General features: G+C 56.6%; 1 protein-coding gene and 2 long non-coding RNA genes across 4 annotated transcripts in view; all 3 read right to left on the minus strand.

Moving 5' to 3' along the window:
- MACROD1 (mono-ADP ribosylhydrolase 1) overlaps positions 1-3,707 on the minus strand; it is a 146,194-nt gene extending 142,487 nt beyond the window's left edge. The window contains exon 1 of one of the 2 annotated variants that reach the window (XM_044750434.2): positions 3,273-3,707. In XM_044750434.2, the coding sequence (XP_044606369.1) occupies positions 3,273-3,570 (298 nt within the window). In that variant the 5' untranslated portion in view covers positions 3,571-3,707. The remainder of the gene's footprint in view (positions 1-3,272) is intronic. The other variant, XM_044750433.2, reaches the window with a different exon arrangement.
- Positions 3,708-4,339: 632 nt separating this feature from the next.
- Positions 4,340-7,155, minus strand: LOC123278089 (uncharacterized). Its single transcript, XR_011495148.1, has 2 exons — positions 6,961-7,155; positions 4,340-6,001 (listed from the first exon to the last, which is right to left on the minus strand). It is a non-coding gene; the product is annotated as an uncharacterized lncRNA (long non-coding RNA).
- Positions 7,156-9,062: 1,907 nt separating this feature from the next.
- LOC139039759 (uncharacterized) lies at positions 9,063-12,226 on the minus strand. The gene is made up of 3 exons (XR_011495153.1): positions 12,025-12,226; positions 9,589-9,663; positions 9,063-9,242 (listed from the first exon to the last, which is right to left on the minus strand). It is a non-coding gene; the product is annotated as an uncharacterized lncRNA (long non-coding RNA).
- Positions 12,227-15,476: the final 3,250 nt, after the last annotated feature.

Raw genomic sequence — 15,476 nt, forward strand, 5'->3', positions numbered from 1 at the left:
CAGGGAATTAAATTAGAGAAATTCAGCCCTGGCCAGTGAAATGCCATACTGCAGAGGTCTCCCCAAAAGGCTGGACTTCTCCTAGGAAGGAAGACCCAGCCCGATGGTACTGACTTACCTAGAGGGAGAATGGGCCCACAGAAGGGGGCAGTCACCTTGAAGACAGATCAAAGGGAGGTCCAGAATGAGGCAGAACTGGGCCTTCTGTCCAGAGGACTCACTGGGCTGTGGGATCCCGCACCCGGGACCCAAAGCAGGCACTCAACACCCCATACAGACTGAAATGCTAAGCGATGGCCCAGGGGAGGGGATCTGAGCCTACCCAGGGTGGGGGGATCAGCTCCCAAAATCCTTCAACAGCTCACACATATTGCTGAGCAAACTTAAGACAACAATTTGGTTTCTACGTGGCTTTTCCACAGAAAGAGGAGGCCCTGCCCAGGCACACGTGTGTGACTTCCCAGACGCCCTGCTATTATAGTTTCCCACCGTCAAATGCACATCAACTTTCTGATCTATACATCGGTCTCTCATGAGTCTGGCTACTGTGTGCCAGTCTTTGAGAGAGGCTCATCGCAGGCACAGATACGCATCTCGAAGCCTCGCTAGATAGATGCCCAAGAGAAGGGAGCACACATGTCCATCAAAGACATGAACAAGAATATTCAGAGCAGCTTTATTCCCAACAGTCCCAAACTGGAAACCCACCTGCCCATCAACAGGAGACTGAGTATCCAAACGGTGGTCCATCCACACCAGGGAATATTACACAGCAATAAAAAAGAGCAACCTGTTGGCACACCCAATAATGCAGACACATTGCACAGATGTTGAAGGAGCCAGGCACACTCTATGCCTCTGTCCATGTGAAGTTCAAGAAAAGATGAAACAAATAGAAGAGAGAGGATCTAGGGGGTACTGACTGGAAAGGGGCTCAAAGGACCCTTCTGGGGTGATGGCGTCTGTTGAGCAGACCCGTGGTTGCACACTTGAATATTCACATACAAGTGCACTGGCTGTGCGCTTAAGGTCGTACACCTGATGTCCTTCACTGGACAGCAGAACTCAGCTCAAAGTGACAGTGGGATGTCATGAAGAAAGGTGTGGGGTCCTCAAGGATTAAAGCTCAGACCCCACTCAGAGGCCGAGTCCAGGTGATCCTCTTCCCTTCCAAAGGGGGAACCTAGTTTCCCTCCCTTAAATCTGGGCCGGATTCCATGACGCGGTCAGAGCCCTGGAACAGAGCGAAGAGATGGTGTGCGACTTTGAAGACTGGGTCCCAAAGAGGCGCTGTGACTTCCATCCCGGTCTCCTCACGCTCCCTCTCTGGGATCACGTGCTTGGGGGAGGCCGGCTGCCATGTCTCGAGGATGCTCAGGCAGCCCCATGGAGAGGCCTCCGGCCAACAGCCATTTCGGGTGAGTGGGCCCCCTGGGACTCGTGGCTCCCTCCAGCCATGAGCCTCTGAGAAACCCTGAGCCAGACCCCCAGCTGAGTTAGTCCCAGGTTCCTGACCCGCAGAGACTGTGGGATCATACATGTTTGCTGTTTGAAGCCACCAGATTTGGGGGTAATTTGTCGCTCGATAATAGATAACCGAAACACATGGAGGTCTCTCTCTCTGGGTCTCACCCCCACAAGCTACCATCTGGGGCTCCTGGGGCAAGACCGCCCGCCTCCCGCTGTCCCCTAACTGGACACTGGTGCTCAGGTGCCCCCCCCCCACCACGGTTTCTTTGCAGCATTGACCTTGACCTGGCATAGTCCCACTGGCCACATAGAAGGCGCGCAATAAAAACGGACTGGAGGAATGAATGGAAACCCAGCTCCAAGAGCAGACACCACAGTGGCCTGGGACACCCCTGGCCATTCAGCTTCCTGAGGTCTGCAAGTTTTCAGCGGCACCAAGGATTGGATTCTAGAAATAGCAGCAGGTCTGGGAACAGGTGCCCAGCCCACGGCCTCCCTCCGGGCTGCTGTTCCCTGACAGGGAAGGGGAAGCAGCGCTCCTCGTGGGACAGTCCCCCTGCCAGGAGTCTCTGCCAGCCACCCCCCACCCCATCCACGCCCTGACTGTTGTTCTGGGGCCAGGGCTGGGGGCGTGCCTGGCGCTCCGCGTGCTCCGCGAGCAAAGTCAAGTGCTTTCTGCCGGCGCTTTAAGATCCAGGGGAGGCAACGCAATTCCTGACCCCGGGAAGGCCTCTTGAACTCTACCTCCAAGGCCCAGAGGTCGCCTCCCCCGCCCACCGCCAGGCCCGCCCCAGGCTACCTCCCCAGCGCGATTGGCCGCACCCGCCCCACCGCGGGGCCCAGCCAATGAGCCGCCTCGCCTGCGTATTTGAAAGGGGATCCAGCTGGGATGGCTGCAGGCGCCCGGCGAGCAGCCCTGAAGGGCAGGGGCAGCCGCCGGCGGCCGGGCTATTTGGGGCCCTGCAGGTCGGGTTCCCTCCCCTCCCTGCTCTGTGCGGGGTCCAGAGTCCAGCACTGCGACTCCTGCCCCAACAGGACTCAAGCTGGAGGAAGCGGCTTGATTCTTGGGGGCGGCGGGCTCATCGGTCTCACAGACACAGTGCCCCATTTCTGCCCTGCCCCCCAGCCCCTCTGCCCTGGGTCCCTCAGGAATGGGCAGAGACTGCTCCCAAGTGGCCAGAGGCCAGGGAGGAGGGGAAAATAGCACCAGAGCACGTGCGCAGAGAGGCAGGCCCACGGGGTAGGGGTGCAGGGGAGGTGGGACAGGCCTGCCCGGGGAGGCCACTCTGGGTGGCTATCTGATCCCACCAGGTGGGACGCCAGACCCAGACCTGTGCCCTCAGCCCATTCCCTGCCACTCTGCCTAAAATGCCACGACTTGAGAAACCATACCAGGCAAAGCTTGGGGAGTTCAGGACCCTAATGGCAGCTCCGCCACAAACTCCGAGTGACCTTGGGCAAATCCGCTCAGGCACCGGGCCTCAGTTTCCCTCCTGCACAACAGGGTAAGGTGGTGGGTCCAGGACGATCTCTGGGGGTGCCCTGCGACCCATTCCAGTGGGGTAAGGGCGCCCTGCTCACACAGCCCCGACGGGGGACCTGGCCCTGGTCTGCGGTGAAGCGGTTTGTGGGGCTGGGCCGGCGGGGGGCGTGGCTGTGAATGGGGGTCCACACCAGGGCCTCGGGGCCTTAACTTCCCCAGGTCTCTCGGGTGGAAGAGGCTGCTGGTGGGGTGCTGTCCAGCCGGGAAGGCCCACGTGGGGCCGCCCTCGCCCTCGCGCCCCGCTCCTGCTTCCACTTACATTTTGCCTCCTTCCAGTTGGTGGAGGTGCTCAGGTCCACCTTCGCCGCCATGGCCAGGGGGTCCCAGGTGTGCACCCCGGCTCTGCGCCCCACCGCCGCCGCCCCCCAAGTCCCCACTCCCGCTGGAGTCCGCGCGCGGGGGCCGGTGGCGCCCGGGGCCGCCGGGGAGTCGCCCGCCCTGCCGCGGGTCCGCGTGGCCCCCGCCAAGGGGCCGGGCCAGGGGCGCGGGGCGACCAGCAGCTGCCCCGCCGCGCGCAGCTGTGCCAGGCGGCCGGACACTCGGCTCTGCAGAGACATGAGCGGGCGGCGCGGGGCAGCTCCCCGCCCCCTTGGACTCTATTCACGGTGCTCGGGAGCGTCTCTCCCTTATTTACTCGGGGACTGGGTGGCGCGTGCCAGCCCGCGGCGACCTGCTCGGAGCCAGCGGGCCGCGCGGCCAGAAAACCCGGGCGCGCCGCTGGGCACCCTGGAACTTGTAGTCCCGGCCGCCGGATGGGCCCCCGCACTCGTATACACACGTGCGCGCCCCGCCCGGCCTCCGGCGGCGCCCAGTGCCGCGCCGCGCCCGGACCTCTTCTGACTCTCGGAGGGTCGCGCTGCCGCCTTGCGCCTCCCCTCAGAGCGAGCTTGGCCGCCGCCAGCTTCCTGGTCTGGGGATCCCCCTATCCCCGGCGCGGGCTGGGACACCCCCACCCCCCACCCCCCACCCCCGCAGCCCTCCGGCGCTCGGGGCCCGAACTGGGAGAGCGGGCGCGGCCCAGCGAGGCGGAGCGGTTTGCAGCCATCCCGCCCCCGTCCCCGGGCCGGCCGGCGGTGGGGAGGTGACCAGTGGCGCGGACGGGTACGTCCGGTCCGGCGACTTTCCCCAGGCCGCTGAACCTCTGAGCCCCGGGGGCGGGCGGGGCGCGGCTGGAACCGAATCCAGAGCAGCCGCGGAGGCGAGGGTGGAAAGACGCAGTGGCGTGTGAGGGCGGAAAACTCGAGTGCCGAGCGGTGTTCTCGGGTGGAAGAGGTGGGGTGACCTTTTTCTTTATATTTTTCTGTTTTTCAAGAAAGACTATGAAGATGGATTTTTTAATATGAATATTTTATATCTTCCTATACTATTAATATTATTTGATAAATATCACAGTGCATGTTTTTATAACCTGAGAAGGAGCCAGGGTTCCAGAGAAGGTTCCAGTACCCGCTTTGCCACCCTGGGGTCCACTGGCCCCTTGTGACTTGCTTCTTGAGCTGTAAACTAGAAAGACTGCGGTCCGGTCTGTCTGGGTGCAGACCGGCCCCGGTGCTCCAGGCCCCTCTGGCGCCGCGTGGCTAGAACCCTCCACAGGGCTGCGGGGGTGGGAGTGGGGGTCGCGGAATCTGCCTGCATGCAGCTGGCGCCACTGCGATGCGCAGGAGAGGATGCAGCAGACCTGCCCGCGGGGGTGAGGGCAGAGCAGGGAGATGGGAAGGAAGAGCTAAGGCCCCCCAGCATTCCAGGACCACCCGCAAGGCCTGCGCCGTCCCCCGGAAAGGTCACCGAGTCCGTTCAGGATGCGGTGGCTGGGCTGCCCCGCACCCCACCACTGGCCGCTTCGCCAGTAACTCAGCGGGGCAAGAAGGGCCTGGCCACCTGCAGCCGGGACAGCAGCCGTTTACAGGGCGCCAGGTGCCAGCCAGAGAGGAGCTCAGCGCTCCGGTCTGATGGCTCTGCCCCCATTAACTCCCAGCAGCCCGGGAGGCAGCACCGCCCGGGGCACGGATGAGCAGCTGGGCCACCCCAGCTCAGCACAGCCTGTCCTGTCCAGGTCGAAGCCCAGACTTGGGTCGTGGTGGTTTGGTTCCCGTCTGTGGTCTGGAGAGTGATTACACAGATGTCACTGATTGAGGAAATGAAGCGTGTGGCGGCCTCCGTGTATGCGTTTGCTATGGCAGCCGTAACAAATTACTGCAAATTTAGTCTTAAACAACACAAATTTATTATCTTTAAGTTCTGTAGGCTAGAAGGCTGCCATGAGTCTGGCTGGGCTAAGATCAAGGTGTGGGCGGGGCTGTGTTCCTTTCTGGAAGCTCTTCCTTGTCTTTTCCAGCTACAGGAGACCACCCACTTTCCTTGGCTTGTGGCCTGCTTCCTCCATCTTCGCAGCCAGCAACTTTGTGTCTCTGACCATTCTTCCGTGGTGGCCTTTCCCTCTGACTCTCTTCTGCTTCTCTCTTCTGTTTTCCAGGACCCTTGTGGTTCCATTGGGCCCACGGGATAACCCACAACCATGTCCCTATTCAGAGTCTGCTCGTTAGCATCCTTAATTCCATCTGCGACCTTAATTCCCCCTTGCCAAGTGATGACACACTCACAGGCTCCAGCGATTAAGACGTGGACATCTTCGGGGTCCATAATTCTGACTCCTTCACCCTTCCTGGAAAGGTGTGGGGAGGATGATACGGGGAGAGGCTGGGACCCCTGTCACAGAAAGTCCCGGTGCCCAATTAGGAGGTGGCCTTTTGCACAGAGCCTGGGATCCGTTCCTCCGGAGCCAGGCCGTTGAAGCCCCCTGGGCATCTGCACCGCCCTGCGGTTTCTTCTTGGTAGGATTCGGCTCTGTTCTCACGTGGCAGCCAGGAGAGAGAAGGACCCAACTAACAGCCGGCCACCGTCCCGTCTAAGAGAGGCCTGGGCGGATGCGGGCAGGAAGCATCATTCTGACTGGGCAAGGCAGGACTCTTCACAGGGTTCCAGCTGGACCTTTTGGAAAAGATAAAATTTTGTGAGATCTCAAAGGGTGTGTGTGGGGGGGTGTCAGGTGCATTCCAGGCGAGGGGACCCACAAAGGCAAAGGCATGGAAGTCTGTGGAATGCCAAATCTTCCAGTGCGGCCGCAGCCTCGGAGGGGTTGTCAGCTGAGCATTTTTAATGTTGGAGAGGGGCTTTCCTGCAGAAAAAAGCCACCTCCTGCTGCTGGGTTTAAATTAATACTGTATTTATTAAACTTGTAAATTTTTTAAAAACCTAGCTTTTCTTAAACATCCAAATGCAACTTGCAAATCGAGTTTTCTATTTCTAAATCTACTAATTTTGTGTAAAAATAAGAACAATTACTCTTACTTATTCTTTGATGAATACTTAATTAACTCACACGTTCAGATTAAATTCTAAAAATGAATGCCAATTACAAACTTGGGTAATTAAATTCCCTAATAGATTTTAAACTACATTTTACAGAGTTGAAATAACTGATTCTCTCCGACACCTCAACCTCTTAATAGAAGAGACTTGTACATCTAATAAGCAGGTCTTTTTCTTTTCTTTTTTTTCTTTACAAACAGGGAGGGGATGAGGTGTGAGGATGGCTTCAACCCCCCCACCTTTCTCCAGCCCCCCCAAGCCAAGCCTGTTTTTTCCTAATCAGCTAAGCAACTCTTATACACGAATAGATGCAACTTATAAATATGATAAATCAGTTCTGTTAAAAATTCAAACGCTGTTTATGAACTTAGATCCTTTTATGCTGTCTCAGTTGTCTATTGCCTGGTAATAAATCACTGGAAATTTACTGGCTTAAAATAACAACCAGGACTCTGAGTCAGCGGCCTGGGCCAGGATAAGCTGGAAGGTTCATCTACTGGTCTGGCCGGGGTCACCGCTGTGGCTGCGCTCATCTCACAACCCAGCTGGGGCTGGGGGCCCAGGGTGGCCTCGCTCACATGACTGGCAGTGGGTGCTGGCTGTCAGCGGACCCCTCGGTTCTGCTCCACGGGGCCCCGCATCCTCCTGTTGGCTAGCCTGGGCATCCTCCTGGCGTGATGGTCTCCAGGCCCTGCTCCAAGAGGGTGAAGCGAGGCTGCGGTGTCTCTCAAGGCCTGTCTCGGAAGTCACACTACATCACTTCCATCCTGTTCGGTTGCACAGAATCACCTGGTCACATCAGTCAGTGCCGGTCACATGGCCAGCCCAGATGCTAGGCAGTGGAGAAACAAATTCCACTTCTTAATGGGAGAAGCCACCTAATCCCATTGCAAAGGGAGGAGGGGAACTCTTAGAGCCATCCTTGCAGCCAGTCTACGCTCATCCCTCTCTGATTAAAATCACAAATCAAAGAGGGCGGATGGACTCAAGTGTTTCAAAACCTTAAACAAACACTCAGATTTTAGCACAATGATGACACAACTTATTCCTAAACTGGTACCAAGATTCTGGGTTTGCTTTGCCTCTTTCTACACTTTTCAGAGTTGCAAAGCCACCCCGAGCAGCAGAGCCACCGTGTCGGCAGGCTGAAGGTGCAGTGGGGCCGGGACCGCCATCTTCCTTATTTCTGCCGCCTCCCTTGGGTGATGAGCTGCGGCACCGCCCGTCCCCCAACAGCTCTGTGTGGTCACAGTTTTGCGGGTTGTAATTCTCTCTTTGTATTTCACTATCACCTGCGTGTGTTTCATTTTACTCTCTGTTTCATTGGCCAATATCGTATGGTCACAAGGTTGAGAGGTGTGAACGGAAGGATGGCTCATGAGGTGTGAACTGCCCAGAAAGTGTAGCTGTAAATCATGGGCCTGGACGGCCCTCCATCTGGTTCCTCTCGGGGTGGGTCCAGGGACCAGGTCGGGGATCTGGAGAGGGCCACACAGCCTTGCCCAGGGGAAGGGCCTCAGAGGAGCTGGCTGGGGCCCGGCAGTGGCTGCCCCTCCTCTGACTTCAGAGAAGGCCTGGGAGGGAGGAGGATGCTCAGGGAACATTTGGTTTGAAATGTACTAAAACCTCGAATAGAAGTGCTTATTGTAACGAATTTTAACAGCATCCTAAAAAGGGAAGGCCCCTATTATGGGCTGAATTGTGTTGCCCCCAAATTCATTCTGAAGTCCTAACCCCCAGGACCGCAGAATGGGACTGTATTTGGAGACGGGGCCTCTAAAGAAGTGATCAAGTTAAAATGAGGCTGTTAGGGTGGGTCCTGATCCGACCCTTATAAGAAGGACGCTCAGAGACACCAGGGATGTGCACACACACAGGAAGGACCATGTGAGGACACAGCAAGAAAGCCTCCATCTGCAGGCCAAGGAGAGAGGCCTCGGGAGAAACTAAACCTTCTGACACCTTGATCTTGCACTTCCAGCCTCCAGAACCGTGAGGAAATATATGTCTCTTGTTTAAGCCCCCAAATCTATGGTGTTCAGTTACGGCCGCCCTAGCGAACTAATATAACACCCCTCCCCATTCGCAATCCACAGAGGTAACACCTTTAGCAGTCAGTTGGGTATCCTTCTAGACTTTTTTTCATGAGTATATGATCATATATGAAGATATACACACAATTTTTTTTTTTTTACAAAAATAAGATTTGGCCATACATACTGTTCCACAAATAACTTTCTTCATCCCACAGTACATCATGAGCATGTTTCCATGTCAATATATACCCGTGTTCTTTGTTTTTTCTTTCTTTCTTTCTTTTTTGCTGAGGAAGATTTGCCCTGAGCTAACACTGTTGCCAATCTTCCTCTGTTGGTATGTGGGTCACCACCACAACATGGCCGCTGATGAGTGGTGTAGGTCTGCACCCGGGAAACAAACCTGGGCTGCCGAAATGGAGCATGCCGAACTTAACCACTAGGTCACGGGACCAGCCCACCCAAGTGTTCTTTCTAATGCTAATATTCCATCCTAGAGAGCCAGCATCCTGTTTTCCAGTATTCTCCATGAATGCACGTGTGGATGGTTGCCCTTCCTTTTGCTGTGATAAACAGGGCTGCAATGTACATCCTGTGCCCCCAGGGTGGGGTCACCTGTGGGATAAATTCCTCAGAGTGGAATTGCGTTGTATTTTAAAGATTTTATTTTTTTCCTTTTTCTCCCCAAAGCCTCCCGGTACATAGTTGTATATTCTTCGTTGTGGGTCCTTCTAGTTGTGGCATGTGGGACACTGCCTCAGCGTGGTTTGATGAGCAGTGCCATGTCCGCGCCCAGGATTCAAACCAATGAAACACTGAGCCACCTGCAGCGGAGCGTGCGAACTTAACCACTCGGCCACGGGGCCAGCCCCGAGTTGTATTTTAAGTAGATGTTGCTAAGTGTACCTTCCCACCAACAGGAGGGCCTGTGTCCCCCAGTCTCCACCACTTGGTATTTCTCAAGAAACAGATGCTCGAAAGGAGATGGCAGGGGTTGGGAACTTTGAATCCGAGGGGATCCAACTATTTGGCACAGAGAAGGGTAAGCCGTGTGTGGAACAAGGAAGCCCAGAGGGAAGGGGGCCAGAGAGGCCCCCTGGGAGAGGCTGAGGGACCCACAGGAGGGTCAAAGGGTGATGGGCTCCACGCGCTCATTCACCAAATACTTACAAGCATGCACGACGTCCCAGGTCCTGATGCACACGGCAGCGAACGTCAGGGGCCCCGCCCTCGCAGAGGCAGCATCTGCTGTGGGAGACATGCTGTAAGCACATCAGCAGGGACAGGTCGTCTCAGGCCGTGGGAAGAGCTGCCAGGTAAATGAGTTTGCTGGGCAGAAAGGCCCGTGGCTGAAGCACGTGCAGGCAGAGGGAAAGGGGTAGAAGCAGAGAGGGGGGCCAGACCTGGTGCCACCGGGACGTGGATTTCACATGCTGCGGGATCTCTGGAGCGTGTCCATCAGGGTTGTGGAGGAGCGGGTTTTTAAGGGTGCCTCTGGCTGCTGGGTGGGGAATACAATACAGCAAGACTGGCGGCTCGGAAGGTGTTAGTTAGCATTGGAGCCAATGGTGCTTGGGCAAGCCATCAGGGCAGAGCGGGAGAGGATGGATGGAACAAGCACGAGTCGGCATCGCAGGGATTTCTACCATCAGCCGGAGAGAGGGAAGCACAGGAGAAAGTGTCTGGTTATCTGTCGCTGTGTAACAAACCCCCTTAAGCTCCCTTGTTTGAACGGCTGAAAACAACGCCGTTTAATTACACCTGGTGATTTTGTGGGTCAGGAAGTCGGTCAGGGCTCAGCTGGACTATTCTTCTGCTCCATATGGCCCGGACTGAGGTCACTCAGTGGGATTCAGCAGGCGACCAGACTGGGCTGGAGGGTCCCAGACGTCCTCCCTCACACACCCGGGCTGGGCTGGTGGAGCAGCTGGGGTGCTCCACGCGGCTAGCTTGGGCTTCCTTGCACCATGGCGGCCTTGGGACAGGCCGACTTCTTACAGGGCAGCACCGGGCTCCCAGAGCGAGCATCCCAAAAGACAGGGAGCTGGCAGTTTTACGATGACACTTCACTGTATTCTATTGGTCAGAGTAGTCCCAGAGCCCACCAAATTCAAGGGGAGGGGACATGGACCTTCAGCTTTCAACGGGAGGGGTGTCGCCGAGTTCGCTCCATCTTTCATCTCCCTCAGTGCCCCTCGCAGCCTCCTCTTGGTGTTGGGTGTCACATGATGTGCTGTGGTCAATTTAAATCAGCTTGTTATGTACTCGGTTTTACTCTCCAGCCTGAACCCAGCTCAGGTGTGCACGAAATACCTTTAACATTTCCGGAGATCAGGGCTTCCCAACCTTGGTTGTATGTACCCGTGGGGCCAAATAATTGTGGGGAGCCGCCCTGTATGTTGTAGGATGTTCGGCAGCATCCTAGACTCTATAGCACACCCTCCCCCGAATTGTGACAACCAAAAATGTCTCCAGCATTGCCAAATGGCCCCTGGGGCACGATTGGCCCTGGTTGAGAACCACTGCATTGCAATCAACTCCTTCAGACTCCAAGCCTCCATCCTACCCAGCTGTCAGGAAATTTGATCCCAGTTGTGACTGGGGTTCATCCACGTGATCCCAAATTGGGGGACAGCGTGTGCTGCCTTGAACCTTGGGAAGGGCACTAACCTACTAATAGCTGTCCTCATGGATGTCCTCACTGGCTCACCTAGTGGTCCCCGAATACAGCCGTTCTCCTCCCATCCCCCTCCCCAACCCCGCACTGCTCATAGGATGTGGCCTGGCAGCCCTGGCTGGGGGTCCCCTCCCACGATGTCTGGCCACCTAGCAACTCCAGGAGCCCACACTCCTTTCCCCATCCCAGTCAAAGTAGGAGATGGCCGGGGAGTCGCCGAGCGGTCTATGTCCAGCCGACGGAATTTGCCGATAGGCTAGAGTGGGTGGGGTCATGCACGCTTCCAGAGCTTCCAGCCTGAACCAGCCCAGGAGGAGGGAGGCCATTGATGAGAGGGAAGTCCAGGGAGGCCTGCCCAGGGGAAGAAGATCGGAGCTCCGATCTGGACACGCTGGGAAGTCCATCCTCCATCCAAGCGGAGACAGCAAGGAGGCAGCTGGGCAGACCAGCCTGAAACTTGGGAGCGAGATGGGAGCTGAAGATAGAAATGCGGGAGTCGTCGGAGATGCTATTTATAGCCCTGAGATTGGCTGAGATCTCCCGGGAGGGGGGTGGATGACAAGGCCCCCGGCTGGGCCCTGGAGCTCTCTGAGGAATCATTATCCGATAAAAATTGCCATCAGCTGGCACGGCGCTCCACTCTGGACAAAGTCATTGATGGAACAGAACTCTCTGGAACTTCGTCCCCCGCCCCCTTTCTCCGCTAATCAGGACTCAGATTCTGTCTTGGCAGGACAGCTGGGGTGAGGAGCACTCAGCGAAATATTCTTTAGGAATTTCTCAGAACCCAGAATGGAACTTCCTCCCGTGGAGAGGGAAACCCAGGCTGTGGTAAATTCCCGCTCCCGTGGGGAAAATTCTTATAAAATAAAACTGCCGCGTTCTACAGACCCCAGAATTCCAATCTGCCCTCCTTCCATCTCGCCCACCTCTTGCCCCCATGCTAAGCTTCCTGAGCTCCAGCCATTTGATTTTTTTTGGATCTTGGGAGAACTTTCACCCTGGAGGTTCGCTCTGCAGAGAAGCTGGTCACCCACGTTGATCCCTTCGGGCTGTCATTCGCTGCCGGATCTGCGGCCTCAGAGGCGACTCCAAACACAGCCCTCGCCATCCTGCTCCCCGCCCTGGAGAGCAGCGGCCCCAGAATAGCAGCATGATTCACTCGGGAGCTGTCACGCAATGCACGGGCCAGGACGCTTTCTGTGCCCGAGCTTCTGCTCGTGTTCCAGGGCCCTGGGGACGGGGACACTGGCCAGCCCGCATCACCGCCTCCCTGCCCACCTCGGGAGAGCTCTGAGTTCACGGAGAAACCTGGAGAAGCCCAAGTTCGTGGAAATTATAAAAGCTAACATTTGTCAATGAGCAGAAGTGGCTTTACTGGGTCCCCCATTCACATCCCTTCTAAAGCTACACAGCTCATTTTTTAATTTTTTTTTCCTCAAAGAGGGCTCTCGAATTTTTATAAGTTTTGGGTCTAACAAGACTTGAGTATAAGTTATTTTGTTTAATCCTTATAGTAATCTTGGGATGTCATTGGCACATCATCATCCCCATTTAGGGACACTACAGCATAGAAAAGCCTTCTTTGGGTGCCTTGAAAATTCCAAGCTTGTTTCAGCCTCAGGGCCTTTGCACATTCTGTCACCCAGCCTGGCCGCCTGTCCTGGGCTGGCTTCTCATCACTCCAGGTGTAAGGGGCCTTCACTAACCACCCACCTGTAGGCGCTCCCTCCTTCCCCGCCTCCCTGGTTACCCTCATCCCTTACCTTACCCTTTCTTCATAAGGCTCACCACTGTCTAGAGTTATCTCCATTTGTGCATTTATTTCTATTTAAATGCATGTAGTGCTCACTCTGTGGTCAGGCACTGTTCCATGTACTTTACAAATATCAAATAATTTAATCTCACAACTACTCTGACATCGACACTTTTTCATCCGCATTTTGAAATGGAAGCAACTGAAGCACAGAGAGGTTAAGCAGGTGGCTTGAAGTCACACAGCTGGTGAGTTGAAGTGTTGTGTGTCTCTCTCCCACTAGATAAGATCCACGCGAGCAGGAGCGCATCCGTGGGCCACCTTGTTCCCTGTCGATCCCCCACACCAAGAGCAGAGTGCCACACACATTAGGGCTATAAAAAAGGTGTGTGGAGATGATGAGACCAGCTCACTCAGGGAGGAATGGGAAGGAAGCCTGGAGAGAGGCTGTAGGGAGGATAACGGAGGCAGAGCTGGTCTGGGGGCCGCAGTGGCATTGGCAGGTGTGGCAGCCTGGAGACAGTGCCCACAAGACCTGCAGGGCTGGTGGGCAGACTGAGTTCAGTGGATGAAGAAGAGAGAAGGCCACCAGCCTCGGCATCGCCTCCGTCCTTCGTGCTCTGTGTCCAATGCATCGCCCCATCCTGTCAGCTCTTCCAAAACACACCTGGGTCCCAACCTTTCTCCCCCGTCCTCTGCTCCCGCCCCGGCCCATGCCACCACCGCAGCAGCCTCCTAAGGGGTGTCCCAGCTCTCACCCCCGCCCTCTCCACCAGCACAGCGAGCAGAGGGATCCTGATAAAACCAAGTTGGATCATGTCACTCCTCTGCTCAAACCTCCTGGGATATTCCACAGTGAACACAGCGGCCTCCCACCCTGCAGGACCTGGCCCTGCTTCCTCTCCAACCCGCTTGTCCACTCCCCCTCGGCTCCTGCCATCCTGGCCACCCCAGGGCCTTTGCATTGGCTGTTCCCTCTGCAAGGTTCTTCCCCAGATTTTCCAAAATCTCACTCGCTCAGGATTTTCCTCGAATATTAACTTCTCACTGAGGTCTGCCCTGGCCCCCCTCGCCCGATGCTCCTTTAACCTCCCCCCTGCTTTCTTTTTCTCCACTGCACTTAAGCAGACATACCATAGAAACTTTTTTTAGTTTGTCAGCCTCACGAGGATGGGGTCCATGCGCATGGGGGTTTTGTCTGTTTACCGCACTGCATTTCCCCAGGGCCCACAATTACTCCTGACACGTCCTAGGGTATCCAGTAACATTTGGCAGATGAACAGATGCCCGCTGTGCCAGACACTGCACGATGCACCTGGAACACCAGGATAAAGACACCAGGCCCATGTCAACCTCCCAAACGTGGCGCTGATACAAAAGCCACTGGTTTAGCTCGTGATGGAACATAAGTGTCGCCTACGGTGCTGTGACAAGAAGTAACAGGAGGACAGAAATGAGTGTGCTTGCTGGGGGTAGGTGGCCAACGACCCCTGACAGCTCATCTAAGCCTGGAAGAGCTGGTGGAAGGGGGATGCCAGCCCAGGGCACAGCGGGCAGGGAGCCCGCCGGGGCCAAGGAGCAGAGGTGTCGCTACAGCTGGAGTTTGGCCCTGAAGGTGGGACCGGGAAAGGAGGGGTTGGAAGGGCAGGCCGCCAGATTAGACAGGCCCTGAGCCCCAACCTACAGCCTCCAGCTTTTAAGCGAGGGAGGGGGTTACCAGGCATATGGATCCAGTGACTCTGGGGCAGAGTCAAGAGCGGATCAGAGACAGCTGGTGTGGAAGAGGCGGCCGTGGAGACAAGCTCCTGGGAGAGAGAGGGCCCTTAGCCTCCGGGAAGGGATGGCATGACCCAGGGACAGGCAAGAACCAGGACAATGCAGGACCCGAGACGGTCACCCAAGCCTCTCCAGCCCCCAGTCATGCGGCTCCTTTGTTCCATGAACCACACACTGATCCAGGCGGAAAGATCAACATTTTAATCTCGCAGGCCCGTCTCTTCCACGCTCATGCAGGTCTTTGTTTCTTTCATCTCTTTACATCCCAATATCGGAGGCAGCTCCCTTTCATTAAGCGCTAAAAACTCTACTGCATGAATAGGAACCCTCCCACGGCCCCGGATCACCAAGTCCGTCACCCGAGAGGTTCAGAGAGGGTGTGCGTCTCCACGGAGGGGACCAGCGAGGGCGCCCCGCCGCGGGGAGAGCCGGTCTGTCCAGCCCGAGCCCCGGCGCCCTCCTCGCCACGCGGAATGTCTGGACACTCGGAAGCTACCGGCGGGGTCCGGAGTCGGGCCAGGAACCTCGCCCCCCGCACGACCAAGACTGTCACCCCACCGGCTGGGACCCCCGAGCCCTCCCCGGCTCTCGGCCCCCAGGGAGCAGCGGATCGTCTCGGCCGATCTCGCGAGAACCCGAGGGGACGCGACCCATGGGCAGCGTCCCCGCGGCCGCCGGAGTCCGAGCGGCAGAGGCTTCTGGGGCCTCAGACGCCCAGAAACCACCGCAGCGGTGAACCCCACGCGCCCTTTGATGGACAGCCCCTTGAACCTATCAGCGCCAAGCGTGGGCAACTCTCCGCCCAATTGAAATTTTTTTTAATCTGAAGGAGGTTCGTTCATGGGTCCG

Source organism: Equus asinus, chromosome 17 (assembly GCF_041296235.1).
Source record: "Equus asinus isolate D_3611 breed Donkey chromosome 17, EquAss-T2T_v2, whole genome shotgun sequence".
Taxonomy (NCBI): domain Eukaryota; kingdom Metazoa; phylum Chordata; class Mammalia; order Perissodactyla; family Equidae; genus Equus; species Equus asinus.